The sequence below is a fragment of the Primulina tabacum genome, chromosome 7 (genome assembly GCF_025594145.1).
Source record: "Primulina tabacum isolate GXHZ01 chromosome 7, ASM2559414v2, whole genome shotgun sequence".
NCBI lineage: Eukaryota > Viridiplantae > Streptophyta > Magnoliopsida > Lamiales > Gesneriaceae > Primulina > Primulina tabacum.
In genome coordinates this window covers 7,727,844-7,740,025 of record NC_134556.1, presented here as the reverse complement: position 1 = coordinate 7,740,025, position 12,182 = coordinate 7,727,844, and the positions used below count along the sequence as shown (strand labels likewise).

General features: G+C 45.2%; 1 protein-coding gene across 1 annotated transcript; it reads left to right on the top strand.

Annotated features, from left to right (window-relative positions):
* The first annotated feature begins 2,856 nt into the window (after window positions 1-2,856).
* On the top strand, window positions 2,857-3,222 carry LOC142550537 (uncharacterized). Its single transcript, XM_075659611.1, has one exon. The coding sequence runs from the start codon at window positions 2,857-2,859 to the stop codon at window positions 3,220-3,222; it is 366 nt and encodes a 121-aa protein (XP_075515726.1).
* The last annotated feature ends 8,960 nt before the right edge of the window (window positions 3,223-12,182 follow it).

Here is a 12,182-nt window from a genome sequence, read left to right as displayed (position 1 = left end):
TTGCGAATTTATGAAATAAACTTGTTTCGGTTTATACTGTGCTACGAGGCTGGTTGTTTTTCGATTGTGTGACTGATGAACAACGCCGGTGTCAAATCCCGAGTTTCGGGGCGTGACATTTAAGTGGTATCAGAGCCGCCAGGTTAGAAATCCGAGTGGAAGAATCGAGTTTCAAAAAAAAAAATTCGGATTTCGACCAAACAGCACCTTACGTGCGCCGCCGAGCTTTTCCGCCGATTCCGGTAATGTGTGTTCAATCAGAGACCAGTTCCGAAATCGTCTCGACGAAACGAACAATAGCCCTCAACCAATTTCAGATTTAGTGTTCGGGTGAAGCCGTAATTTCAGATCTAAGAACTAGGGCGTGTAAACCCTAAACGCCGAATTTTGTTTTGTCCAATTACCCTACCAATACTACTCCGATTTTAAATTAATTTTACACAAACGATACACAATCCATGGGTAACGTTTCTCAACAATCAATTTTTGGATTGGATCAACCAATCGTAAACGCCCAAATTCGAGATAGTTAGCGAGTTGCGCGAATTTTCCGGCCAAATTAGGTAACTTCCGACCGATTCTGGCCGTCACAACGCCGGTTCCGAGACCCTGACTTCTTCGCCAACGCGCGCCTTTACTCCGACCGTACTCCGGCGAGTCAACCCGGCGAGTCAACTCGGCCGAATCATCGAGTCAACCCGCTAGCTTTAACCTCCTATTTTCGGAAATTTTCGAAAAATACATATAAATTTCGATACCTTGCTCTATTAGTTCTTGATATTTATTTTATCCTATTTTTGATATTCTGAGCGTTTCCTTTCTTTATTGTTTCAGGAAATGGCTCGTTTCCGTGTCACCGCTCGTAAGAAAGTGACCCCGATTACTCTTAGGGAGACGACCTAGCTGGATAATCACCGACCTCGCACGCGCGCTCAGGCTGCTATACATTTAAAGGAATTGGCTATAGGACACCAGGATAGGACTATCAGGAGGCTGAGAGCTAGTAATCTTGAGAGGAGGCAACAAGTGGAAAATCTGACTATCAAACTGGAGACAGCAGAGAAAAGAATTGACGAGGTCTTCCAAATGTTCGAGCTCGTTAAAGAACATAACTGCGAACTGCGAGAGTCATTACAAATAACAATGAGTCAAGCCAAGCAAGCTAAGGAGGAAGTGGATAGACGCACCATAGAACTGTCTAAAACCCGTCAAGCCCGGTTGAGGGATAAGAAAAAAATTGAAGAATCCTGGAATGTGATCATGTAATTATCTGAGAATAACCAAAGGCTATCCAAGGAGGTAGACGAAAGGAAAGCAAAGGAGAAGGAGCTCATCCAGAAGAATGAAACAAACTGCGCACACGCAAGAAATGAATTGAATGACGCGATAGGAAAGATTCTGACCCACAGGGAACAGATTGCTGAGCTGGAATCAGAAAATCATAGCCTTCAGATGCAGCTGGCAGATTTCATAGACCCAGAGATGCCTGATGACCCCGAGGAGAAAGAAGCCCCACCTGATGTGGCAGTGGGAAATGGTGAGATAGCAGATTAGAACGTTTAGTGGACCATTTCTTTTTGTAGTATTTCCGTTGTTGCTACATTTTCTTTTCTTCAGTACATTTATTTATTTAGATTGATCATGTTCATTTATTTTCATGTTTGAGAAATCAATAAAATATTTTATTTGTTCCATTGATTTCAATTTACTTCTGCGCAATCTATTGCATGAACCTACTCGTACCAATTTTTAGAACTTGCGAATGTAGGAAATGGCCGGCAGACCCCCAAGGCAAAACCGCAACCCGCGTTACGCTAATGCCGATCGCGAAGAGAGACAGGAGAATCGACAGGAGAATGGACCACCGCCTGCAGTTAATCTAAGCCGAGCTGATCTTATGGCCATAGCCACCATAGTGGCGACAACACTGCAAGGGTTGGGAAACCCAAATGCCAATCAACCACCACCACCACCACCACCGAATGGAATCAAATTTCATTATGAATCCCTCCGAAAGAATAGATGTCCGATATTCAGAGGGGACGCTGATCCCGAAGTTGGCCAGAGTTGGCTAAAGAGCGTCGAGACTCAGTTAAGGCTTTTGGAAGTTCCCGAGGCACTCAAAGTGGATGTGATTGTGCCTTTCCTAGAAGACAGAGCAGCTAAATGGTGGGAAGCAGTCTCGCCAGCCATGATCGCTGCTGGACCAATCACATGGCGAAACTTCCGAGAAACATTTCTGAAACAGTACTACCCGGCAGAAGTCAGATTGCAGAAGTTAAGTGACTTTGAAAATCTTACTCAAGCTCCAGACATGTCAGTAGTGGAGTACACGTCTCAGTTTAATGCCCTTGGATCTTATGCTCCGGCCATCATGGCGGACGAAGTTTTGAAGCTGCACCGCTTCAAGAGAGGATTAAACAGTAGAATCCAATCAGCCTTAGCAGTTTATCAGCCCGCCAATTTTGCAGATCTTATGGGCGCAGCTATCCGAGCTGAAACCGACATCCGCCGCAGGGAGGGAGAGAATAAGAACAAGCGACCCACGCCGGTCAGTCTTCTCAGGGCGGTCAGAAGTTCAGAAAGCCAAACCAATCAGGCGGACCTTCCTCAGGGCAAACCTCAGCGGCCAACCATCAAGGACCCAAGCCATGCCCGAAGTGCGGTTTCAGACACCCTGGGGAATGTCGAAGAGCCAGTGGTGCGTGCTTCGGATGTGGGAAATCAGGGCACAGGATCGCAGATTGTCCTACAGCCGCCAACCAAGCAGCTGGGCCCAACAAGGGAATTGGGCCGAATGTGGGAGCTAACCCCAACAAACCAAAGGAGAATAAGCCTAATGCCAGGGTGTTCGCTATGAACCAAGAAGAGGCAGACGACGCCAATGAAGTCGTATCAGGTACCATCTTACTTCAAAAAGTACCTGCTTATGCATTGTTTGACTGTGGTGCTACACACTCTTTTGTGTCTAAAAGGTTTGCTAAGAAAGTAGGACTTAAGCCCGAATCTCTAACTGAACCTTTTCGGATAGCCACACCTACGAGTAAGACCATAGAAACTCATGAAATTCACAAGGATTGTAAGATCGGTATCGCTAATCAGACTTTCAGTGCCGACTTGATACAATTGGTTATGGTCGATTTTGACATCATTCTAGGGATGGACTGGTTAGCCAAAAACCATGCAATAGTGGACTGTAAAGGGAAAAGAGTTAAGCTCTGAATCCCAAATCAGGCAGAGATCGTGTATCATGGTAAATCCAAGGAACGAAAATCACTCCTTTCCGCTTCCCAGGCATGGAAGGCCATGAAATCCGGAGAAGACATCTACATAGCAATGATCAACGAAGTGCAAGGAGAAGTCGAAATGAGGATAAAAGACATCCCAATAGTATGTTAGTTCCCGGATGTTTTCCCAGAAGAACTCCCAGGGACAGTTCCGGACCGCGAAGTTGAGTTCGAAATTAATCTGGTTCGTGGTGCAGCACCAATCTCTAAAGCACCTTACAGGATGGCGCCAGCTGAACTCAGGGAGCTAAAAGAGCAACTCCAAGAATTGCTGGACAAAAAGCAAATTCGACCTAGTGTGTCCCCATGGGGAGCTCCAGTACTCTTCGTAAAGAAGAAAGACGGTAGTATGAGATTGTGCATCGATTACAGAGAATTGAACAAGATCACAATCAAGAACAGGTACCCTCTACCTCGGATAGACGATCAGTTTGATCAGCTTAAAGGAGCCGCCATCTTTTCTAAATTGGATCTGAGGACTGGATACCACCAACTGAAGGTCAAGGCTGAAGATATCTCCAAAACAGCTTTTCGGACAAGATATGGGCATTATGAGTTCACAGTGATGCCTTTTGGGTTGACTAATGCGCCTGCAGCCTTTATGGACCTATTGAACAGAGTGTTCAAACCATTTCTGGACCGGTTCGTAGTGGTATTTATTGATGAGATCCTCATTTATTCTCCCAACGAGGAAGAACATGAAGAGCGCCTCCGCCTTGCACTACAGACACTGAGGGAGAAAGAGCTATATGCTAAGTTTAAGAAATGTGAGTTCTGGCTTAAGAGTGTATCCTTTTTAGGACATGTGATCTCGGAAGCAGGAGTATCAGTGGATCCCAAGAAAGTTGAGGCAATTACAGAGTGGCCAAAACCTAAGAACGTCACAGACATCAGGAGCTTTCTTGGACTGGCAGGTTATTACAGGAAGTTCGTCGAAGGTTTTTCTTCCATATCTATACCACTGACTAAGCTCACTCAAAAGAATTCCAAGTTCATCTGGGACGAAGGTTGCGAGAAAAGTTTTCAGACATTGAAAGAAAAACTTGCATCCACGCCAGTCCTAATCTTACCTACTGAAGATAAGGAATTCACCATCTACAGTGACACATCTAAGGAAGGTCTGCGATGCGTACTCATGCAAGAGGGAAGAGTGATCGCCTATGCGTCAAGGCAGTTGAAATCGCACGAAAAGAACTACCCTACGCATGATCTTGAGTTAGCAGCAGTTGTCTTTGCCTTAAAAATCTGGAGGCACTATCTCTATGGTGCCAAGTGCGAAATTTTCACAGATCACCAGAATCTCCAGTACTTGTTCACCCAAAAAGAACTAAACATGAGGCAAAGGCGATGGATCGAACTATTGAAGGATTACGACTTGACTATAAGTTACTGTCGAGGCCTCTTAAATCCTTGCTTGAAAATTTGCGGAAAATTAAAAATTTTTCTTTTATAATAAATGGAGTGCCTCAACCATAAAATCAACTGATGAATCAAGTTCAATGTTTTAAAAGAAATATAGCAGCGGAAGAAAATAAAGTTTGCCGAAAATAACAATTTAAAAATATTCAACAGCTGATAAAATGTCTGAGCATAAAAAAATGGCAAGTGCTGAAACTGAGGTCCTCGGGTGCCACTACTGCCGACCCAAGCTGGCTCACTGGTCTCCGCCCTCGGCCCTGGCCTCATCAGTACCTACAACAATCAAGTCTAGTGAGCCTAAAGACTCAGCATGCAAATATCATAGGTAACGAGTAAATACTGAAGTAAAATGTGCATGGGATAAAATATCATGTCATGAGGCATACTGAAAATACTTGTACTGAGCAATTATAATACGTGCATAACTGAACTGAAAACATAGTAAAAATGTTTGCTCCTTGGAGCCCTGTACTGAAATAACTGGTAAAAATTTTCCGTTGAGATTATGGTCTACGCCTGTGGCCTCTGCACTGAACTGAACTGATCGGTAACTGGCTACCGGGGAGTATAAAACTGAACTGAGCTGGCCGGTCACTGGCGACCGGGTGGTACCAAACTGAACTGATCGGTCACTGGCGACCGTATAAAATAATGCTCCCATAATAGTGAATTGACCACAAGCCATATCGCATAAATCTCAAAAATAAGTATTTTCTATTTTTCATGCACGTAATATAATTAACTGGCATAATGAAAAATCCTGTAATTTTACCAACTGGATTGGATTGGATCGTCCCCAGGCTCGCTGCAACCTAACTGTCATGAAAAATATGCAATAGCTTAAACTTGACCAACCATGCAATTTACGTTTGAAAATGCGACAATTACGTCTACCGACTTCGTATTTAATCATGACTCCGAACCAACCCGAACCAACACTGAACCGACGTATAGTCATGATTAAATACGCTTAAAATTATGAACTAATGCTCCTAAAATGATGAGGGTCGAAATCTAGGTGAAATGGAGGCCAAATCAAGAAACGCTATTTCGAGAGTCAATTTGGCACATCGCACCGTTAATTCTCGTACGACCTCAAAAATGATCCGAATCACAAACGGTAAAAAACACAACCTTCCTAACTCGATGAGGCACTGTCCAGTCCAAGGCCACAGGCTAAAAGCCAACCAAGAACTCAAACGAGCCTCCGAACCGACACAGCAACTTGTTGTAAATTTCCAGCAGCTGCAACCTTGCTTGCATCGCGTCGTTTGCGAGACTTTTGGCCATTGGGGCTTGAACCACCGACCAAGGCCTAGCCACAATGTCCCAAAGAATGATTTGAACCATGGCTAAGGGCCCTAGGCCAGCCACAATTCGCCTCATTCCAGCAACCACCCGAAAGTTCTTACCGAGGGCCCTCATGCGTGCGTGTGTAGTGTTTTCTTTTGATTGCTGTCTCGTGTCGTTCCACTGGCCATTTGATTGACCATGGCACGATCTAGACATCTAGTGGCATGGTATGAACCGTGGCTAAGGACCATAGGCCAACCAAGATCCACACCAAACCAACCAACTCGAAGTACATGTGCTGTCAAAACCGAAGGGGCCGAGAGGGGAGGGGGCTGTTATTGATGTTTTATGTAAAAACCGATGAGCCATGGACCAAGCCACCAAAAGGGCGACTTAGTCATGTCTTAGACATGCTAGGGGAGTGATCCAACCAGTGCTATAGGCCCCTAGGGCAGCCATGATCAGATCCTTACCCTTGGACAACAAAACTGAATTTTCGAACACAACTCTGCACCTATGGGGAGCTTGCTGTGATTTCGGTTTTTCCAGCAAGCATGGGGACTGAATGAATGGACCAACATGGTCCTAATGCATCCTATTACATGTCTAGGAGCCGCCTTGGGAGCCTGGAGTCGAGCCATCCACCTGAAACGTCAAAACAAGAGAACCCGTGAAGCTTGTCATGGAAAACAAAAATCTGCATGTTATATTTTTCTGAAATTTCTTTGTGTGTTTCGGTTTATGGCCAAAGAAATCATGATCATGCAATCAAAATAATTGATAATAGGACTTGATTGAGGTTTGAAAGAATCTAGACATGCCTTGGTTTTCATTTGAAATAAAAACGAAAAGAATACGACGACTCGGCGCGGAGGAGGTGGAGCGCTTCTCTCCTTTTCTTTTCTTGCTCTGGACTTTCACTCTTGTTCTAGGCTATGAGGGTCACGATTTTTCTACTCTATAAGCTCTGAATTTCGGCCATGGGGGAGGGAGAATGATGGTTAGGAGAGTGAGGGAAGTGGGTGCAAGATATAGGGGATAACTCAAGACCAAGTCTTCACCTTTTGAATTTTGAATTCTAGTTTGATATCAAATGATTTGTTGGTGCATGTTGGGGTGAGGTGACCGATCAATTACCATCTAGACTAGGTGAGGATAAGGTTGATCATTAATTAAATGGTGCTCCCAAAAATAAAAAAATTATCCTACTAATTAAATACAAAGAAAGGGTCAAATGTGTTGAGTTGGCATATTAATGCTTAATCATCTAAGGGGCCAAAAATTCATCTAATAAATGGAAGGAAAAAATGTTTTCTAGCTAGTAAATTTATAACCCTTAAAAGCCTCACTAATCCTTAATTAATTTAGTGAATTAATCCCTTAATTACGTAACTTAAATGAGCTTATTTCTTAATCACCTCAAGTAATTAAATTAAATCCTCAAAACATCCTTTTTAACTTAAATGAACTTACTTGCTAGCTAAATTAACTTCTGGAAATATTTCTCGAATCTTAAATTCTATCTCAAAGCTCCAACTCCAGTCCGGCCTCACTGAAATAACAGAAAAATCAAACTACTGCATGAAATAATAAAATAATTAACTTCAATGAAATGCCTTTAAAACAATCATGCAATGAAGTCAATTAAATTTTAAAAATCTAGAATTATGCATGGCTTATACGTAGACTGATTTACGGGTTCTACAATCATTCTCCCCTTAAAAGAAATTTCGTCCTCGAAATTAGAACTCACCGAATAACTCGGGGTATCGATCTCTCATCTCCGGCTCAGACTCCCACATAGCTTCCTCCTCTGAATGGTTGAACCATTTGACTTTAACTCGCTTAACCAACTTGTTCCGAAGTTTCTTCTCCTGCCGGTCTAGGATCTGCACTGGTCTCTCCTCATAAGACAGGTTCGGAGTAAGTTGCAATGGCTCAAAGTTCAGCACATGCGAAGGGTTCGCCATGTACTTCCTCAGTATGGAGACGTGAAAGACATTGTGTACTCCGGCCAGATTCGGCGGAAGAGCCACACGATAAGCTAGCGTCCCAACTCTGTCGAGGATCTCAAACGATCCAATGAATCTCGGACTGAGCTTCCCTTTCTTCCCAAATCTCATGACACCCTTCATAGGTGCCACTTTCACAAATACATGATCGCCCACTGCAAACTCTAAATCTCTCCTCCGCTGATCGGCATAACTCTTCTGTCGGCTCTGAGCAGTCCTTATCCTATCACGGATCCTGACTACTACATCTGCTGCCTGCTGAACAATCTCTGGACCCAACTCTGCTCTCTCTCCTACTTCATCCCAATGAACAGGAGATCTGCACTTGCGGCCATACAGTGCTTCATACGGAGCCATACCTATAGACGACTGGAAGCTGTTGTTATAGGTGAACTCAACCAATGGTAAGTTCGACTCCCAACTCCCTGAGAAATCAATGACGCAAGCGCGAAGAAGATCCTCCAAAATCTGAATAACTCGCTCCGACTGCCCATCTGTCTGCGGATGGAAAGCTGTGCTAAACAGCAACTTCGTACCCAAAGTCGAATGCAAACTCTTCCAAAACGAGGAAGTAAATCTGGGATCTCTGTCAGATACGATCGAAACTGGAATACCATGGAGTCGGACTATCTCTCGGATATACAGCTCTGCATACTGAACCATGGTGAAAGTCGTCTTAACAGGCAAGAAGTGCGCTGATTTGGTAAGACGATCTACAATCACCCAGATAGCATTCGATCCTCCGGCTGACCTCGGCAATCCGGTCACAAAGTCCATGGTAACATTCTCCCACTTCCACTCGAGAATAGGGAGAGGCTTGAGCAAACCTGCTGGTCTCTGATGCTCGGCCTTCACTAACTGGCAGGTCAGATACTCGGACACAAAACGTCTGATGTCCTTCTTCATACCAGGCCACCAATACAATAGCTGCAGATCCTTGTACATCTTCGTACTCCCTGCATGAATAGAGTACGGCGACGTATGGGCTTCTGATAAGATATCTGCTCGGATAGAATCACTGCTAGGAACCCATATCCTGTCTCGGTATCTCACAATACCATCACTGACTGAATACAAGACACTGCCCTTGGCTTCATCTCTCTTCTTCCACTGTGCCAATTGCTCATCTGCTAACTGACCACTTGCGAATACGGTCCATAAGGGAAGACTGAATAGTCAAGGTAGATAAACGAGGAACTCTACCTCGAGGATAAGTCTCAAGATCAAACCTCTGCATCTCAGTCTGAAGATGTTTCTGAATCGTCAAATGAGCCATCACTGCGACTTTTTCTGCTCAATGCATCCGCAACTACATTAGCTTTACCCGGGTGGTAGCTAATGTCACAATCGTAGTCTTTCACAAGCTCCAACCAACGCCTCTGACGCATGTTCAGCTCCTTCTGCGTAAAGAAATACTTGAGGCTCTTGTGGTCGGTAAAGATCTGGCACTTCTCTCCATACAGATAATGCCTCCAAATCTTCAAGGCAAAAACTACGGCGGCCAACTCTAGATCATGGGTAGGGTAGTTCTTCTCATGAGTCTTCAACTGTCTAGAAGCATAAGCTATCACCTTCTCATGCTGCATCAATACTGCGCCAAGACCGAGCTTCGAAGCATCGGTATACAGAACAAACTCACCGGACCCTGACGGCACGGCCAAAACTGGTGCTGAGGTAAGAGCTTGCTTCAAAGTATCGAAGCTCTTCTGACACTCCTCGCTCCAAACAAATTTCACATTTTTCTTGGTCAGTGCTGTGAGTGGAACTGCAATCGAAGAGAATCCCTTAATGAACTTCCGATAATATACTGCTAAGCCAAGAAAACTGCGGATCTCTGATGCATTCTGAGGCACAACCCAATCTCTAACTGCTGCAACTTTCACTGGGTCTACCTCAATGCCACTGCTGGAAACAATGTGGCCTAAGAACGCCATTTCTCTAACCAGAATTCGCATTTATTGAACTTTGCGAATAATTTGTGCTTCTGCAATGTCTGCAACACTGTGGTCAGAGTCTGCTGTGATTCCTCCCGATTCTTGGAGTAGACGAGAATGTCGTCTATGAACACTATCACAAACTGATCGAGGTACGGCTGAAATACGCGATTCATGAGATCCATGAAGATCGCTGGCGCATTCGTCAGTCCGAACGGCATCACAAGGAACTCGTAGTGGCCATAACGAGTCCTAAAAGCAGTCTTGGAAACATCAGCATCTCTCACCCTCAACTGGTGATAACCAGAGCGCAGATCAATCTTGGAGAAAATCGAAGCTCCCTGCAACTGGCCAAACAGATCCTCAATCCTCGAAAGTGGGTATTTATTCTTCACTGTAACCCTGTTCAACTCCCGATAGTCAATACAAAGTCTCATAGAGCCATCCTTCTTCTTAACAAACAAGACTAGGCGCGCCCCAAGGTGAGAAAGCTAGGGCGAATGAACTCCTTGTCCGAGAAGTTCCTGTATCTGCTTCTTAAGCTCTGCCATCTCTGTCGGTGCTAGTCGGTACGGCGCTTTGGATATCGGAGCCGTACCTGGCATAAGCTCAATGGAAAACTCCACCTCTCTCTCGGGTGGCATACCAGAGACGTTTTCGGGAAAAACATCTAAAAAATCTCTGACAATCGGAACATCTGAGGCTGACTGTCTGGGTTCCTTGGGGACAGATAAAAAGGTCGCTAGAAATGCCCGACACCCTCTATGCATGAGCTTCCTGGACTGAACATAAGGAATAATGCGCGGTAAAGGAAAGTACCTGTCCGGCTCAAATAAGAACTGCTCCATTCCAGGCGGTCGGACAAGAACAGATCTCCGCTGGAAGTCTATCAACACTCTGTTCCTCAATAGCCAGTCCATCCCTAGGATAATGTCAAATTCCGGCATCGGTAGCACAATCAGATCCGCATAAACAAGATTACCGTGCAGCTCAAGGTCTATATCTCGGATAACATTGGTGGCTGCCATCTCCTCGCCTGACGGCAACACTACTGAAAAGGCTATATCTAGCCCAATGGTCTGGATCTTGAGAAAGTTTGCAAAGACCTCCGAAATAAACGATTGAGTGGCCCCTGAATCTATCAAGGCCTTGGTAGCGGAACCAGATATAAAAATTCTCCCTGAAAGAGCGGAGCTCTAAGTTGAATCCAGTAGCTACAAGAACTAAACTTATAGACATGCAATGGTCAAAGTTCTTCTAACTTAAATCTCCAAAATACTACTGAGTAGAGCATGCAATCCTATCACAGTTCTAAGTTCAATCTTAATCCTTATTCCCAAAACACGGAATTTCAATAACAACTTAAAGTTTAAAGGTACCTGTCAACAACATAGTCTCCGGGTTGGTTTCCGCGGCATGGAGAGCAAAAACTCTGCCTTGGGTAGGCAGATTCCTCTGAGGGCACTGCAGCAACATGTGGTCTGGACTGCCACACTTAAAACACTTTCCTGAGCCAGACATACATGCTCCAGGATGGCGGCGTGAGCACTTGGGACAGACTGGGTGCTCATAAGTCCTCGGGGCTGGGCGTCCCCGCTGCTGCTGCTGCTGCTGCTGGCCTCTGTTTCTAGGCGGTCCATGAAAAGGCCTCTTGTTCTGCTGCTGATGCTGATGAGGAGGAGGGCGGTGTGGTAACTGGACTGGGCGCTTGCCCTGGCGATCCCTCTCGATATCCCGCAGATCCTGCTCTGCGGCTAGGGCTCTGGAGACAGCAATCTCATAAGTAGCAGGGTCAGACACCCTAACATCCCGGCGCAAGATCGGCCGTAGACCCACCAGGAAATGCATCAACTTGGCTTTGGCATCATTCGCGATCAGGGGCACAAAATGACAGCCCCTCTCGAACTTACGGATGAACTCCGTAACCGTCATGTCTCCCTGTCTCAGGCTCATGAACTCAGTGGTCAACCTGGTGCGCACTTCCTCGGCAAAATATTTGGAGTCGAAAACCTCCGTGAAGCAGTGTCCATGACAGTGTAGCCAAGGTCAGGGCTACTGACGCTCCTTCCCACCATAAGCGGGCATCTCCACTGAACAGATAGGTGGCACAACGGACTCGGTCTGCGTCTCCCAGCTCCATGAACTCGAAAATAACCTCGAGGTATTTGATCCATCCCTCGGCAATCATGGGGTCAGACGTCCCAGAAAACTCCTTTGGACGCATCTTCATGAATCGC